Source organism: Mesoplodon densirostris, chromosome 4, assembly GCF_025265405.1.
Source record: "Mesoplodon densirostris isolate mMesDen1 chromosome 4, mMesDen1 primary haplotype, whole genome shotgun sequence".
NCBI lineage: Eukaryota > Metazoa > Chordata > Mammalia > Artiodactyla > Ziphiidae > Mesoplodon > Mesoplodon densirostris.
Window position 1 is genome coordinate 41,026,495 of NC_082664.1, and position 16,873 is coordinate 41,043,367.

Genomic DNA, 16,873 nt, shown 5'->3' on the forward strand with positions numbered 1-16,873 from the left:
AGAAAAGAAAATGGTCAGAAGAACCTAGGGGCAAGACAGGAATAAAGATGCAGACCTACTAGAGAATGGACTTGAGGATACGGGGAGGGGGAAGGGTAAGCTGGGACAAAGTGAGAGAGTGGCATGGACATATATATACTACCAAACGTAAAATAGATAGCTAGTGGGAAGCAGCCACATAGCACAGGGAGATCAGCTCGGTGCTCTGTGACCACCTAGAGGGGTGCGATAGGGAGGGTGGGAGGGAGGGAGATGCAAGAGGGAAGAGATATGGGGACATATGTATATGTATAACTGATTCACTTTGTTATAAAGCAGAAACTGACACACCATTGTAAAGCAATTATACTCTAATAAAGATGTTAAAAACTAAAAAAAATTAAAAAAATAAGAAAGAAATCATAAAGATCAGATCAGAAATAAATGAAAAAAAAAGTCTATCAGGATTTCAGATATCTAGAAGGCACAATAAGAGGCTTTTTCACCTGGACCATCTGCCATGTACAGATGTGGAAACTATCCCTTGCCATTGGATTTGTAGACTAGCCTGTACCATCTTAACAGCAATAATGGCAACACTGACCACACGTACCAAGTGAGATTTTACCCTGAAAGTGTCTGGAATGGTTCTTGGCACACTGTTACCTGACCTGAGCTAAGATTAGTTCATTTTTTTAACTTGCTTATATATTGTTTCTGAACAGGTTCTATGGAATAGTTTCAGTAATTTTCAAATAGCCTATTCTATCTTCCCTGGCCCACCTAGGATTTGAAATATATATATATATACATATTTAAATTTTTATAATATGGGCATTTTCACCAGAATGAAAGGAATGAAGGAAGGAAGAAAGGGAGGGAGGGAGGGAGGTATAAAAACCTACCTACCTTTCTATCTATCTATCTGTCTGATGAATAGAGAAAAGGTTAAAGTTAGAAATAAAGAAATGCCCAACCACATACTTTGTCTCAGGATGGATGTGGCTTATGGAGGATACTACAGAAGATGCCCACAGGTTCATTTGCTTGTTATCCTGTCTATTCCATCCAAAACTGAGTCAAGGGAATAAGGTTGGAACTTGAGATGTCATCATAATTAAAAAAAAAAAAATGTAATGCCCACCACAGTAGCCCCTGTCAATGGCTAGACTCTTGTTTTATTTTTATCTACCTGGCCCAGCTGAACTATTCCAGACCACACCAGATTTTCATGCACACTATTTTATAACAAATTTTCAAATATGCTGAAAATTCAAAATAATTATACAGTGGATACCCATATACCCATCACCTAGATTCTTCAATTGTTATATTTTTCTCCATTTATGCTATGGACTGAATGTATGTATCCTCCCAAAATTCATATGTTGAAGCCCTAATCCCCGATGTGATGCTATTTTGATGTGGGATCTTTGGGAGATAATTAGGTCATGAGGGTGGAGCCCTCATGAATGGGATTAGTGCCCTTATAAGAGACATGAGAGAGATGTTTTCTGTCTCTGCCATGTGAAGAGACAGCAAGAAGATGTCTGTCTACAAATCAGGAAGAGGGTTCTAATCAGGAACCAAATCAGCTGATACCTTGATCTTGAACTTCCCAGCCTCCAGAACTGTGAGAAGTAAATTTCTGTTGTCTAAGCCACTCAACCTATGGTATTTCTGTTATGGTAGCCTGAGCTAACAGCGTTTGCTTTTGCACATATCTATGCATCTATCTATCCATCAATCCATCACAGCTGTAGCCATCATTGTTCTTTACCCCTAAACATTTCAGCATGTGTTTCATTAACTAGAGTTCAATAATTTATGGCTCTTTTCTATTATAAGGTAAAATTTACATGCAGTGAAATGCACAAAGCCTAGTAAAATTCAGTAAGTTTTAACAAATGCAAACATCCATTTAACCCACACCCCTATCAAAATATAGAATATGTCCATCACCCCAGAATATTCCCTCATGTTGATGCCCAGTCCGTCTTGATGCCAATACCAATCCTGAAGCAACCACTCCTCTTCTGCTTTTCTTCACTATATGTAAATAAGTTTTGCCTGTTTTAGAACTTCATATAAATGGAATCATACAGTAGGTACTCAGTGCGATTTTGAGATTCCTCCATGTTGTTGAATGCCTCAGTTAATTTTGTTCCTTTTATATTGCTGAATAGTATTCCACTATGGAAATATATCTTAATTTGTTTACTCATTCATGAGAACATAAGGGCTCTTTGCAATTTTTCCATACTATGAGTAAAGCTGCTACAAACATTCTTGTTCCTGTTTTTTTTTAACTTATGGGTAAATGCCTAAGAATGGAACTACTGGATTTTCAGTGCATGTTTACCTATATAAGAAACTACCAAGCCTCTTCACAAAGCTGTTATTCCATTTTACACAACCACTAAGAATGTATTCTCCACAGCCTCACCCATACTTGAGTAAATCTGTCTTTTAAGTTTTAACCATTCTGGGGTGGGGGGGGTGGGGCAAGGTGTGGTAGAGACTCATCTCTTGGAATGCTCCCACCAGCTCCTGCCCATTGGAGCAAAACCTGCCTTTCACTGAGCCTTCTCCCCCAAGGATTTGCCTCAAAAATTTCAGGAGGGGAGCTTACACCTCATTGGTTTATTTCTTCTAAGACCCTAAAAGAGAAGAGGAACTCCATCTATTATTTGTCCACCTCTCCTCTATCTTGCTTAGAAAGAAAAGTTTAAAATACCAGAATAGTCATCTAGCTGGATCAAGTTGGCAAGTTCACAGTTATCTTTTGGTTCATGATATATTTTGATGCAAAAGATTCTCTCTTCTAAATCCCAGCCTTTGTCTCTTTCCATCAAGATTTAGCACCTTCAATATTCTAGAGAGAAGTCCCCACTCCACAGGCTCAACCTCTTTTCCTTTGGGCTTCCCTAAGAACCATTCTTCACATTATCATAGCCAGCCTGCAAGGCAGGATTGATGTCCCCTTTCTGCAGAGGAGGTCACCGCCTCTGAGCTGAGGGTCTCAAGCACAGGATTTGTGACCCTCAAACAAGTTTCTACCAGTGACTTTCCCCTGGCAGGCAGCTCCCTTGGGGTGCACTCTGACACAAGGCTCTGAGGCTCCGCCTGCCCTCCTTCCACCTTCACCAGGGAGATGAGTGCACTTCGCTGTCTCCCTCCTCCACTCCCCACTCCAGGCCTATTCATCTTCCAGCTTGCATCCTCTCCCCTTCACACCCTCTTTCTTCCAACGCTGCTCAGTTACCTCATAAAACTATTGTTCCCTCATCCTTTCTCTCTCTTATTCTCTTCCATATGGGAACTAAAATTGTATCCTAAGCTTGCCTGATGACTGCCAAAGTCCTGTTAGTGGTGTAAGGAAGTGAGACATAATGAAGGACCAATGTTGTCAACATCTCAAGCCCTTGAAAGTACCAAGAGGTCCCTTTCAGAATCTCCACAAAAGAACCTTCTACTTTCTCAACCCCTCCTAATTAAACTGGCTTTTCCTCAAGTACCAGCATTCTATGTAAACAAAAAACTTTTGTCTTCACTATTGGGTTTCTGCTTTAATTAATAGCATCACAGCAACACTGTCTTCTATTACTTTGGTCCCAAAGATACAGCATGTCAGTTACATTTGTCAGTTAAACTGTAGCACTATTCTATGAAAAATCATGTAAATGCCAAACTGACTTAAACTTCTGGAATGAAATCAGTTTCAAAATGAGGACTTGTATTTTCTCCTACTCAGTTTTAAATATTTGTTATAAGAGTTTCCTCTTTGGCATATTTTCTTTTACATAGAAATGCATGAAGTTTCATGAGCACCATTCTCAGCATCACAGCTTTATATGTAGTATCCCTACCTAGAAAGTATATATTATTATGATCCCATTTTACAGATGAGGAAACTGAGAGTCAAAAAAGTTTAGTAACTCACACCTAGTAAGTGACAAAGACCTTAGATTGGCGCACTCCAGTTGATGCTTTCTTAGCCACCATGCTGTCCTTCTCCCCTGTATTGCCTGGGATGACCCAGCATGCAAATTAAAGCCTCCTAGCATGGACTGGAATAGGCCATGATTGTGTGATCCACCTCCGCATCATTCTCTGCAGCTGCACCATGTTCTTTCCTGAAAAATTTTCAGATCTCACCAAATCTCAGGAAAACAGAGAAAGAGATCAGAAAAGGCTCTGCAGGGAAAGCAGTAAATCCAGATCTTTAGTAAATCCAGAGCTTTAAAAAAAAAAAAAAAAAAAAAAAAAAAAGCTGTATCTGGAAAAAAGAGTCTAGCCATGCAATTAATAATCAACACCTAATATGGATTTTAAATAGCTCTTACCTGGTTCTGAGAGTCGATACAGAATATGGCCTATGCCTCTGGTCTCTTCTGTTCTCCAGAGTGCTGGGCTTTCCTTACTAACTTGCTCTAATGCCTTTAACACAGACTAACAAGATACTATTGAACAGAGACATTGTGGGCGGCAGCACAGTTAAAGACTAAAAGGTGTGAGAGCCCAGATTTGGTTGTAGGAGCTGACCTTTTTCTACCAGCTCAGCTGGCTCTTCATCTGATGCTGACATGTGAGGCCAGAGTCCATTGCCTCTTGCAGCCTATCATGTTGTTACTGACTTCGTCCTTATTTCAGTAAGTTTTGGCTGCCTGGGGTGGACACTCTCAATTACGCTCCACTCTACCCACTTCTATTTTACCTTCTTGTACTCAAAAGGCTGGAATTTCAACAGCATTTTCCAGACTCTCTTGCAGCTAGAATTCTAGATATAAATTAGATTCCTCAAATTAGATATGGTTGCATGAGAGCCAGAAGGCAGAAGTGAGGTAGAAACCATCTTCCCACCCTTTCTTAAGCTGTTTTTGCTGATAAGCAAGATCATTAAAGATGAGCTGATTTTTTGGCAGCATTATTCCAAGGTTCAATCTCCAGCTTCTTGGGTATTGAGAGGCAATTTGGTGGCAGCAGCCGCAGCATCTTTATTCTGGCTTCCTGAGCCCTGGACAGCAGCTGTGGGAGTATGTCTTGAGCTGCTCTTTCCAGGTGTGATCTCCGAAGCTGCCCTGGTGAGTCAGGCCTGGATTGCCCCACATCTTCCTGTTCCACCTCCTCCACCATCAACCACATAACCACTCACATTTCTTGAATGCTCACTATGTGTCAGGCACTGAATGTTCTACATAAATCATTTTATTTAAACCCCAAAATCACCCATGAGAAAGGTACTATTAATATTCCTTTGTTCCAGATGAGTCTGCTGAGATTCAGAAAAGAGAGGTAAATTGTATAGGATCAGAGCAAAGCTAGCAGGTACATGAGTAGAGCTGGAATTAGATCCCAAAACTGCCTGGCTCCAAAGACTGAGCTCTGTCTCTTTAAATGTATTTGAGGACCTGGGACCTATCAGCAGATTTGAATTGTTCATACATGTTATGTTGCTGAAAAGACCTCATTCTTTTGCCCCTTTAACGATCTACACGTAGAAGCCAGCCTATTTTGTATCAAGATGCATCCAGATATCGAAGAAGGCTTCAATCTAATTAAACAGAAAGGCATTTGAAAAATCCAGAGGTATCACTTGGTAAAAACGTGTCTAAGTCACACCAAGATCATTTTTATTGTAAAAGTTAGAGAATTGAGATGAAGGCAGACACAGCCTTCTTCTTGCCTCTGGGAAGACCAGAGCTGGGGGTACAGGCATGAACTTACCAGGCACTCTGTTAACCGCGAGGTTTCGGAAATGGCTGCCTTTGATCATCTCCACGGATAATCGCCCCGTTGTGGCATTGTATGATAGCCCCACCAACAGCTCTGGCGCCCCTCCATGCGACAGCGACTGCGTGGATGAAGCACTGTCACTGTGAGAAACTGCAGATGGGCTGAGAGGAGACTCTCCACTCTGGAGGAGAAGAACAACAAAGGATCCATTGGCCCCACTGCACTCCTCTCCCTTACAGAAAGCCGATATTATGTTTGGTGAAATTGTGGCCCAGTCTCCACTGCTGCCAAAGATTACTAATGGCGCACTCAGTGTGAATGATAATAGGGCCTGGGGAGCACAGTTTTGGATGGGATCCCCTGCATTATTAGCAGACATATTTGTTTCAAGAACTGTCTCCATTCACTCTTTCCTCTCTAAAGACAAAACGGACAAAGATGTTATTACTAGTGTAAATCAAACCCTGGAAGATACATGGAGAGGTAACAGGACACTTAATATAGACTCAAATTTCAATGAGTTTAGACCCATATGGAACCCGTCCACTCCAGGCATGAGTTCTAGGGAACCTGTCCACTCCAGGCATGAGTTCTGCTTCTGTTCTCTGCAGCCTCTTGAGGAATGTAGCAATACAGGAGGCATTTTGTCTTCACCAGAAAAGAAATGACCACTGGCCGTCTACCACCCCATAGGACATTTGGCCCCTGGTTCTGCTTTTGCAGGTTGTCAGGAATATGGCAGATGCTACATTTTTTCTTCCTAAGGAGATGAATTATATTGAACGTGAACACTTTTACAACTGTTTAGTGAGGAAGCTGACACATGGACTGTGCATCTTAGAGACCTTGCAGGTACCAGGGGAGCCCACACTTTGTGTCATGTATTCATGCATGTGCTTCTTTAAAGCACCCACCTCTATGCACCAGACACACTGGGAGGAGGAAAGCAAAGTAGATCAGGACGTTGACTCTCACTCAAGGAGCATGAGTGGGAGTGGACCCTGAGGGGCAGGCCAGCCAGCCTCCCGGACCCACAACTGCTCCAACTTTTCTTCTCAACATCTGCAATCATTTCCTAAAACTTCTTATCAGAAACCCCAATAAATAAATGCATTCAAAGAAATTAAATATTTTTCACATCTTAGGAAACTACCCTGTTTACCAAGCTACGGACATCCCTGTAGAGCCCATGGAGGCTTTCATGGAACACAATTTGTAAACTACAGGGCTAGGTGGTTTTGATAGATGCCTTATAGGCCCTGCTGTCTGGATGATGATAAGCCAACAATGAAATATTTGCCTAGTTTGGGGTGAGGGCCACCCCCTCCCTTGGGCTTGTGCATAAGTGTCCACTATGGCACCTGTCACTGCACAGCTTGCCTCTCACATCAAATTCTCAACCGTATAAATTCCTCAGTCCACAGGGCATGGCCCAGTGTGTAGCTTATAATCATGCTCAACAAATAACTGGTGAATGGGGGAATTTTTACCTTCAAGGTTCTTTCACACTGGCTCATTTCCCCCACTCAACTCTGTGCCCCCAGCACAGGGCCCAGGGCCCGGCACAGAGAAACAGGGGTGTAATAATACCTATCCTTATGCTTTATGGTGCAGGATTCCTCTGACCTCCTGTGGCTTCTGTTTCCCAGGATTTCAGAAACACTCTACTCAGAGCTTAAGAAAAAAGAGGGATTTGAACAGAGATGAGACATGATCTGGCTTATGTTTTAAAAGGCTCCTTCTGGCCCCAGTGTTGGGAATAGTCTATAGAGGGCAAAGGCGGAAACAGGGAGACGACTAGAAGGGCATTTCAGTAATCCAGCCGAGAGTCAGGCTCTGGTTAGGTTTTCAAGATACAGCCAGGAGGATTTCAGGTGGAAAGGAGAGAAGTCACAAGTGACTTTTAAGATTTTTGACCTGAGCAATTAAATGCATGAGATTGCCTTTAACCAAGATGGAGAGACTGCAGGTAAAATAGATTTAGTGAGGCAAAAATCAGGATTTCGAGTCTGGAGATACGAATTTTGAGACATCTACTAAAAATGTAAGTGGCTAGATCTCCCATCAGTGCACTCTGGACTTTCTGGCTCCTTTCCCCTTCCTCAGACAAGTCAAGCTCTTTCCCACCTCCTGATGCCTGCATATGCCAGCCTCTCTGTTTGGAATCCCTGTCCTCCACATGGCACCCAGTCTGGCTCCCTCGATTCCTTGAGTTCTCTCGTATCACCACCTGAAAGATACTTTCTCTGACCTTCTAAAGCAGCAGCAGCCTCTGCCTCTCTCGCTTTGCCTACCCCAGTTTGTCTTTTGTCACCCTCCTCCCCCAGATTGTATGCTCCGTGAGGGCATCACCTGTTTTGTTCTTTCCTGCATCCCCTCTGCCTATACAGCACCTGACATATAATTGGTACTCAGCAAACATTTTGGAATGGATGACTGACTTGTCCAACAGCCCAAGATAGTTACCCCATCTTTTATGTGATTTTTAAAAGGAGATCCTCACACTGGATGACATAACCCACGGGAAGAGAGGGTTATCCATCTTGTAGACATAAAAGCTGTGCTGTATTATTTTGAAATCTGAGGGACACAGAGGACGGGGCATGTGGGAGAAGCCCAGTCATAGAAATGGAAGGTCTTAGAAGTGGCTGGAGTTCAGGGCTTCCTATGCAGCCTATGTAGGCATAGCTGTTAAGGACCTCACCTTGAAAGTCCCATCATCTCTGAGATGCATCATGATGCATGCTGGGGTCAGGGCAGGGGGATGGGTGGTAGGACCACTTATCAACTAACGAGAAGGCCAACAAACCTCTCCCAGTTTCCCCGTGCCCTCCTTCACAATGCTGCTGTCATTTCCTAAAATGGACAGGGAACACATCCATCAGGTTATAGCGACTATGGGCACACACAAAAAAAGAAAACCCATTGTACTGTGAAGTGCAAATCATGTCTCAGAAGGATGAGGAGAGCCAAATGGAAAATTAAATTAAGGTGTTTGAATTCACGGGCTGAATGTACTAAATCAAGGGCTGACAATTCCAGATCCTCAAACGTAGCGCATCATTAGCAGCACCATTTAACATACTCACACTGATATTACTTCTTGGCTCCAGAACCAGAGTCACTTTCATTTCCCCTTCTTGGTGCAGGTGGCTGAGATAGAAGAGCCTCTCACCCATCATTCTCTCCCAGGTCATCTTGCGGGTGGCGTACAGGCGGAAGCGGACAGCACAAGCAGCCACATCTCTGGGCTCCAGCTTGGCGAAGGTGACTTTCTCCTTGAAGACGGGGTTGGGCCCTCTCTGTATGTTCGTCCTGCCCCTCTGTTTTTTACTGGGCAGCAGCACGACATGCACTTGCCAGGAGCTGATGCCACTTCGGTCCTTATCTGGGAGGCCCTGTGCTCTTACGATGGTCACTGTGAGCTTCTGGCTGGCAGCTCTATATTCAAAGATGACATCCAGGCCACCACATTTTGAGATGGGCTCCGGGACCCCAGATGGCACTTGAAAATTGGTTGCATACTGTTCCTGTTGCAGACAGAGGGAAAGATTAGGAATGGAACAATGCCTAATACATCTTGGAAAGATGGTGTCCCTCTGTGCTTCTTCAGAAGCTCATTATTTTGGACTGTTACCATATATCCCTAAACATTAGAAAGGTCTGTTTCCTGGTCTCTCTCTCCACTGGACTGTGAATTCTTTGAGGGTACAGCACTGGGCACATGGTAAGCCTTCATGAATGTTTTTGGAATGAATGAACAAAGCTTCAATATTTTGCAAAGTGCTTTCCTCTACACTGCTTCTCAAAAGCACAATTGACCACTATCACTGAAACCAACTAAGATACTAAGTCTAAAACTAGTCAATTATGCAACTGCCAAAAGGTAACTTCCTCAAGTCCCCAGGAGAAATGGTTCAGCCTGGGCCTGTGCTCTCTGAGCCAGGAAGTCCTGCAGATAAGGATCCTAATGGGGGTCACAGACAGGTGATCCTTCAGTAGATTTTCGATCTACGTGGCAGAAAATGTTCAGGGCAGAGCTTCTCAAACATTCGAGTGGACTTGAATCATCTGGAAATTCTGATTCAGTAGGACTGGGGTCAGGCCTGAGATTCTGCATTTCTCAGGTCACAAGGATGTCTCAGCTGGACTCAAATCACTCTTGGAGTAGCAAGTGTTTAGGAAGGTATCCTAAACCCTGGAGACAGAATACCTGGGTTGAAGTCATAACTCTACCATTGACTAGCTTTTTGGCCATGGCCAAACAGGCCAGTCTCTCTGTACTCCAGCTGAAAAATGAGCATCAAGGCACCTGCTTGATAGAGTGTTGTTGTGAGGTTTTAATAGATGTGGGAAAATACCCGGCTCAGACCAGCCTCCATAGATATCTATTCCCATCACTGGACTGATACTACTTATTTTCAAACACAGCCCCTCATTATGAAATACACTTTTAGACAGCAGTTCACCTCAGCCAGTCAGATCCAATGACCTCCTTGAGAAAACTGAGCTGAACTACATTTACTTTACTATAATGAACCACCCTCTAACAAACTATTACTAATGTCAACATAATTTGATTTTTTCCTCTGAAGGCATGCCTCTTACTCATAACTAAACTTTGGTTTGATTCTTATTGTAAATCAGAAGCAGTTCTTCTTTATGTAATTGAACACCAACTTTGCTAATTCAAAGAACTCTTTATTTTTAAAAATATAATGATACACTTCAAAAATGAATGTTCATCAATGAAACTTTCCCATAGATCTAGGTGAAAGTGCATGGTTCTCTGGAATGAGACATGCTTAGGAATCCCAGGTCCATCACTTACAACCTTTAGGACACTGGGCAAATTATTTAATCCTTCTCACTTTCTGTTTTCCTCAACAGCAAAAGGGGGATGATACCTACTTTATAAGGTTGTTGTGAAAATTAAAGGACTTGACACATAGCAGACATCTAATAATTGCCCTCTCTTTTAAGATTCACATTAATCTACCAAGAAAATTCAGGCTTCTTGCAAAATAAGGGAAGCTTTTTACATCCTTTCCTCTGAGCATGCATTCATGTGTGAGTGTTTCTATTCAGAGGTACCTAGTTTCAAGTGATAAAAGTGGTTGCTATAGAGACTTCTGAATACAACTGACTAGTGTAGATATAATATTAGAAGCAAGTCTCCAAGGAGTTAGGCTAACTCAAAAATCAAGTCACAGTCTTCTGTTCAAACTCCCATCTATTTTAGCCTACCTTTGGTCATCTCTATATTGCTTGCTGGACCATAAGTAGTAACAGTTAACATCCACTAAGCCCTCCCTTATGCCAGGTACCACACTAAACCCTTTATGGACTGTAAAAGCCCACTCATATGCACTTCAGAACTTCTTGGCCTCCTCTCCTGTTCCATTTTCCCCTATAGGCTGTCTGGGTTCTAAGTGGCTTCTCCCTGGCACAATCCAACAAAGTCTTGCCTCCCTCCCATGCTAGGTAACTCTCAGCTCCCACCACAGGCCTCTCCTTTGATGTCAAGGCTTGGAAATTTACAGAATCCTGCTTGGCACTCATGTATATAAAGTCTAGGGCTTCCCTGGTGGCACAATGGTTGAGAGTCCGCCTGCCGATGCAGGGGACACGGGTTCGTGCCCTGGTCTGGGAAGATCCCACATGCCGCGGAGCGGCTGGGTCCGTGAGCCATGGCCGCTGAGCCTGTGCGTCCGGAGCCTGTGCTCCGCAGCAGGAGAGGCCACAACAGTGAGAGGCCTGCGTACCGCAGAAAAAAAAAAAAGTCCAGAGTTGGGGGGCGGGGTGGGTGGTGTTAATGCCCCATGCAATAAAATTTTCTCCCCTTGGAAAGATGTCCTGAGACTAGTTTATACAGCTTCTTAGGGTATGGTTCCACAAGAGCAAGCCATGAGTCACAACTAGTGGTAGCCAACTCCATTAGACATCCTCATACTGGCCCTCCCTTCCCTGCCTCACTCTCCTCGTGCCTCACTCTTGTCGCCTGGAATTGCATGTCCTAACAAAGTAGGCTCTGCTTTTGGGAAATCCAGCTAAGAAACATTATCTTTTTAGACATTCATATTAACCTAATGAGATAGGTATTTCAATATCTTCATTTTACAGGAGAGGAAACTAGGCTTAGAATGGCTAAATAACTCCTTGCCCCCAGTATCATATGCTCAGCCAGAATTACCCAGGATTTGCCAGCATTAATGCCCAAAGTCCCAAGCTTTACAGGGAACCATGATGTCTACCTTCTTCCCCCATAAACCTTTCACCCTAGCTATTTATAAGTATAGTAAGTGTGTGAGATGAAGAGGGAATAAGATGGACACATCTTATTGGAAGTTGGAAACTTCCAACTTATTGGAAGTTGGGAGTTGGAAACACACACTACTTTGAATTTCATCTCCTTTTAGGCCCCTGCTCTTGATATTAACTAACAGTTCCTAGTTTTGTCATCAACTTCAATGCCAAGGTTAAAATATCCTAGTTAATGAGCATCTTCCCACTTATCTATCGGGCTCTCTGTTCAGATAAATGCTCACTCCACCTGCAGGTTTGTGGTGAAGTCCTGCGGAAAGGGTCTGAAATAACTGTCCTACGAAACTTGAATCAGACACCGCTCCAGGCAATGGCCAGGCTCTGGATGGGGACCATCCAAGCTGTGGTCCATGAAAACTGGGCTTCGTGGCCCCTTCCTGGGCTGATCTGAGACCAAGATTTGTGAAGGCTGATATTTTTATAGCAATTAATTATTTCAACACACTCTACCTATCACCAGGCAACTAAAGGCGCTCCTCTTGTGGGTACTGTTAATACCACTAATCCATCTGACCTTTCTGCAAGGCAAAAATCTCTTCATTTTTATCCCCATTTGGCAGATTTTAATTAACTTCTCAAGGTCAATCAGTTAATCAGTGGAAAGCGGAGATGAAAAGTGGGACAGCTGCCTCTCTGTGCACTCAAAATCACCAGCCACCCTCCCATCGTCTTCCCTGCCAAGCCTTAGGTCTGCAGGAAAAAGTCGACAGCCTTTTCCAGCAGAGAAGGGCAGTGCTTGCAAACCCATCAGCCTAACAGGTAGTCACACTGCATGACCAGTTCCCTTCTGAGGCAAAATAAATGATTCCTTTAGCTCTCGTATCCTGTGTTTTTCTTTAAGATGGGAATACTTGTGCCACATTGTCAAAACCCATGAAGATATAAAGATTTTCTATCAAACTGAAAGGCTTTCTGTTTTAGCAAGAGAGTGTTAATGTCATCTGTGTGGCCCAAAGTAAACAGACCCACAGTGTGTTCCCGATGCCAGATATGCAGGGGAAGACGGGCTTCTTAATACAGCTAAGAGCCAAATAAATCAATTCTTAAAAGGCGAGCTAAGCCTGCAAAGCAGGCATTTACGGGAACTGCCTCCGAGCTGCATCTGAGGTTCTACTGTAGGAGCACCAAATTACAGTTTTTGTCTCAAAATAGATAGGAGGTTGAATGGAGCACACAGAGATGTCTGGGTATTTTTGGAGTCTGAGAACATTTAGTGCCCTCAACACCAAATCTTCTACTGAAGCTCCATGAGGCAGGCAAATGGGAGGTTACCTGGAGAAAGCAATTCCAAGGCTAATGGTACAGTTATCAAGGGGAGAGACTGTCAATAGGCAGGTAAACAGTTCTGTTTTGTTTTTGTAGTGAGAGAGCCAAAAAGAATAGTATTTTTAAACATTAAATGTTAGTGTGTGGGATGTGATATGACTCTTGGCAGTAAACTGGTAGGGAAGTACAATTTTTTTTACAAAACGTATAAGGTTGATAGCTTTGAGGGTCTCTGTATGAAGGTTTGCTTTTAACCAGCCACAAGCCACCTATCTGTGTTGCCATTTCCGGTCCTCAGCAGTAACGCAACACCCAGGCACACATGCACCTGTGCCATCTCCTTATGCGCTCTCTACATGCCCCAGTGCCTTAGCAGTCAGGCTTTGAAACATATCTGTCTGGGATTATTTTTCTTCTCCTTTACTTGGAGAAGGATTTGAGCATTTGGTGTTTATGACAGTCCAGGTCCTAATAAGAGATGCATCGTGTTTATTTTCTCAGTCAGACTGTTGCTAACAAAATCCATCCACCCTTCTCCTTCCTCTATTCGCACAAATTAAAGTTTCATATAGTTACATGACTTATTTCATCCAAATTAATTTCAAAGTAGGTATTAGACACCATTATTTAATATCTCTTAATGTCATAGAATCATAATCAGAGGGGTCTAGCTAATAAAGAATAACCATAAATGCCTGTAAGATAAAACAATGTTTGTAAATTCTTATCACGGTGCCTGACACATAGTAATTGCTCAAAAATGGTAGCTTCTATCATCATCACCTCCAGTCATACTTCTGGATGTTTAGGCATATTCAGGAGTAAGTTTCAATTGAAAAAGAAATTTAGACGATGCATCTTTTATCAGAGATTTATCCAAAAAGCAAAGTCAATGGCCAGAGGGTCATGATAGACTAATGCCATCGCCTAGATCTTCAATTCAATTCGGAGCTAACAAATATGCTCATACTGCAAGATCTTCCTCATAATACCTTGTATAATTTCATTTGCAGGGGCATTGTATTTTAGTTTCATTTTCAAATAATTCTCACATTCAAAGAATCATAACTCAAGATTTGGTGTAAATAAAAATAAACTCCATTTAATTGAAACCATGAAGGAAATAATCCAGTCTCCCTAAAGAACTAAAAACCTGTTATATAAAAAAAGAAGCCTGATTGTTGCCGGGTTCATTCTGTCACCATGCTTCTTTTTATTTTTCCATTTTGATAGATTCCACTTATATATGATTCTTTTATTGGCACACATAAGGGCTGGGCCTTGGTCACCTGAACAAAAAATACATTTCCATTAAACGCTCTTAAGGTGTTTGCTCTTCAAAGCAATGCTTCCTTCTTGGAGAAATTTTTTCTTGAGGGATGGAGGAGGGGAGAAAGAAGGGGGAGGAAGGAAAAGGGGGAAGGGAGAGGGGAGGGGAAGGTGAATGACCAACCAGAGAGCACACAATACTCAAGCAAGAAAAAAATGGAAAACAAGCAACTTGCCTCTGGACTCCACACGGAGGAGCTGTCAGTGGCATAGGAATCTTCAAATCTCCGGTTATTAAAAGCTGTCTCCATCTCCAAGCTGCCCTGTGTGGACTGACGGCTGAGGCTGCGGACCACGCTGGTCTCTTTGGGAGATTTGCCATGGTGCCTGGTGTCCCCCACCTCACAAGGGGACTGTGAGTGGGCAGAGATGGGGTCATCTTCACCATAAGACAGATTCTCAGAATAAGTCAGTTGGCTGGCTCCATCCAAACCTAAATTTGCAAAAAGGAAACTCTTTCAAATATATTATCATGTTTCACCTTTTTATCTAGAGAAAATGAGCAGTAGCAACTACACCAATCAAGTCTGCAAAAACAAACTCACTAAACAATACCTGCAGAAACATACTTTCATCTATATGGTAGATAAATTTGGTCCATAAAATCGAAACCCATTAGTTCATTATGTAGGGTACAAGAAGGTTTAATGCTTTATAATAATATGAGTATAAAGGATGAGTATTATGTGGATAAAATAAACACATTAGCATTTGGTTGGAGCTAACGACCACAAGACCTTCGGGATGAATCCAGAAAGCAAGAATAGTAATCAGCTATAGAGATCATATGTTTTCCTGGCTTTACCATTCTTCCGTCTCTCTTCCACGTTCTCCATATCACCCTCTGCTCAAAAGGCTTCAGAGGTTCTCTCAAGCAAAAAGTTATCTACTTAATCCATGGAAAGAACACTGGACCTGGATTCATATGATCTGAGTTTAAATCCTAGCTCTGCATTAAGAACTTGAACAACATTTGAACTGCCTTAACCTTTGTTTTCTTATCTATAAAATGATGATAAAAGCCATCAGAGAGTCATTGTGGACACATGAAATAATATCTGCCTGGCAACCACCAGCCCTCCCATAAATTTGAGCCTTGCTTACCTATCTGGCCTCAACCAACCCAGCAAATCCCATTTGCTACTACCTCCCAACTCACAGATACCTGTGGTCTCACAGGTCCATGAAAACGTTAGCTGTGTATTTTGGTTCACAGCGGTCCTCAAGCCCTCCCTCCTGTCCTTTCCTTCCTGTCCATCCAAAGCCCCGACAACTCCTGAATCTTCCCTGACTCCTTCAGGCTCAGTGTCTTTCTCAGGCTTTGTGTCATCCTATTCTCTTTCTGTTCATCCCCTTCCTCTTCCTCAGTGTCCAGGTTACCCTCAGATAATAAGGAAAAACTGACAGAGTCTCCCTAAGCAACAGCTTTCACCCTAACTTGCTTCCACATTCAGAAAGTAGCCAAGGATGTCGTATCTCTTGGGCCTCTACTCTTCTCCAGTGGGCCCCATCCCAGGATGATAGAAAATTAGAGATATAGACAGGATTAATGAGGATGACAAAGTATATATGGTAAATTCAGCTCTTATTTACACACTGTATGATAGCAATTGCTCCCATAGTTGGTCTTACAATCTGAGCTAAAACATAACGTCCTTGAAGGCGCTAAGCCACATCTATATACTGCATTGTCTTTATCCACCAGTGGGTTTTACTAAATCTCAAATAACTTTAAAGGCTAGGCAGATAAAAATATTTGAAACAGCCAGGTGTGCAGCAATATGGAGTGGTGGTGACAGTGGTTTAGCAGACAATATATGACCCACCTACAATAAACACCCAAATTTTAAAATATGTTATCACCCTATGCAGACCATATAAAAACATCTTTGGGAAGACTTGGTTTTCAGGGCACAACTTCAGACTCCTGATTTGGGATTTTGCCAAACCATGGCAAGCCATTGAGATGTCCCCCATCTGCCCTGTTATTCTTAATAATTCACTTCAGGCCTTTTGGAAGCTCTGTCATAGGGCACCTAACATCTTTACATTCACATTTTCCGTTATTTGGCAAACGCCCTTAAAAACGGCCACAGAAAATGACAGAACAAGGGATATTCCATATGCAAAAACCCCATAACACAAAGCAGAATTTTCTTCTCAGGCTCTAATTAGCCCATCCATTCCTCACATACACGAACACTAAAATGTCCTATTAAACAGTGGGTCATCCATCAAC

The 16,873-nt window shown here is 42.6% G+C and overlaps 1 protein-coding gene across 3 annotated transcripts in view; it reads right to left on the minus strand.

The window, feature by feature from the left end:
* SYT16 (synaptotagmin 16) overlaps positions 1-16,873 on the minus strand; it is a 255,605-nt gene that overhangs the window by 15,156 nt on the left and 223,576 nt on the right. For 2 of the 3 annotated variants that reach the window (XM_060098066.1, XM_060098064.1), the window contains 3 exons: positions 14,811-15,067; positions 8,805-9,245; positions 5,707-5,896 (listed from right to left, as the gene is read on the minus strand). In XM_060098066.1, coding sequence (XP_059954049.1) covers positions 5,707-5,896; positions 8,805-9,245; positions 14,811-15,067 — 888 coding nt within the window. The remainder of the gene's footprint in view (positions 1-5,706; positions 5,897-8,804; positions 9,246-14,810; positions 15,068-16,873) is intronic. The other variant, XM_060098065.1, reaches the window with a different exon arrangement.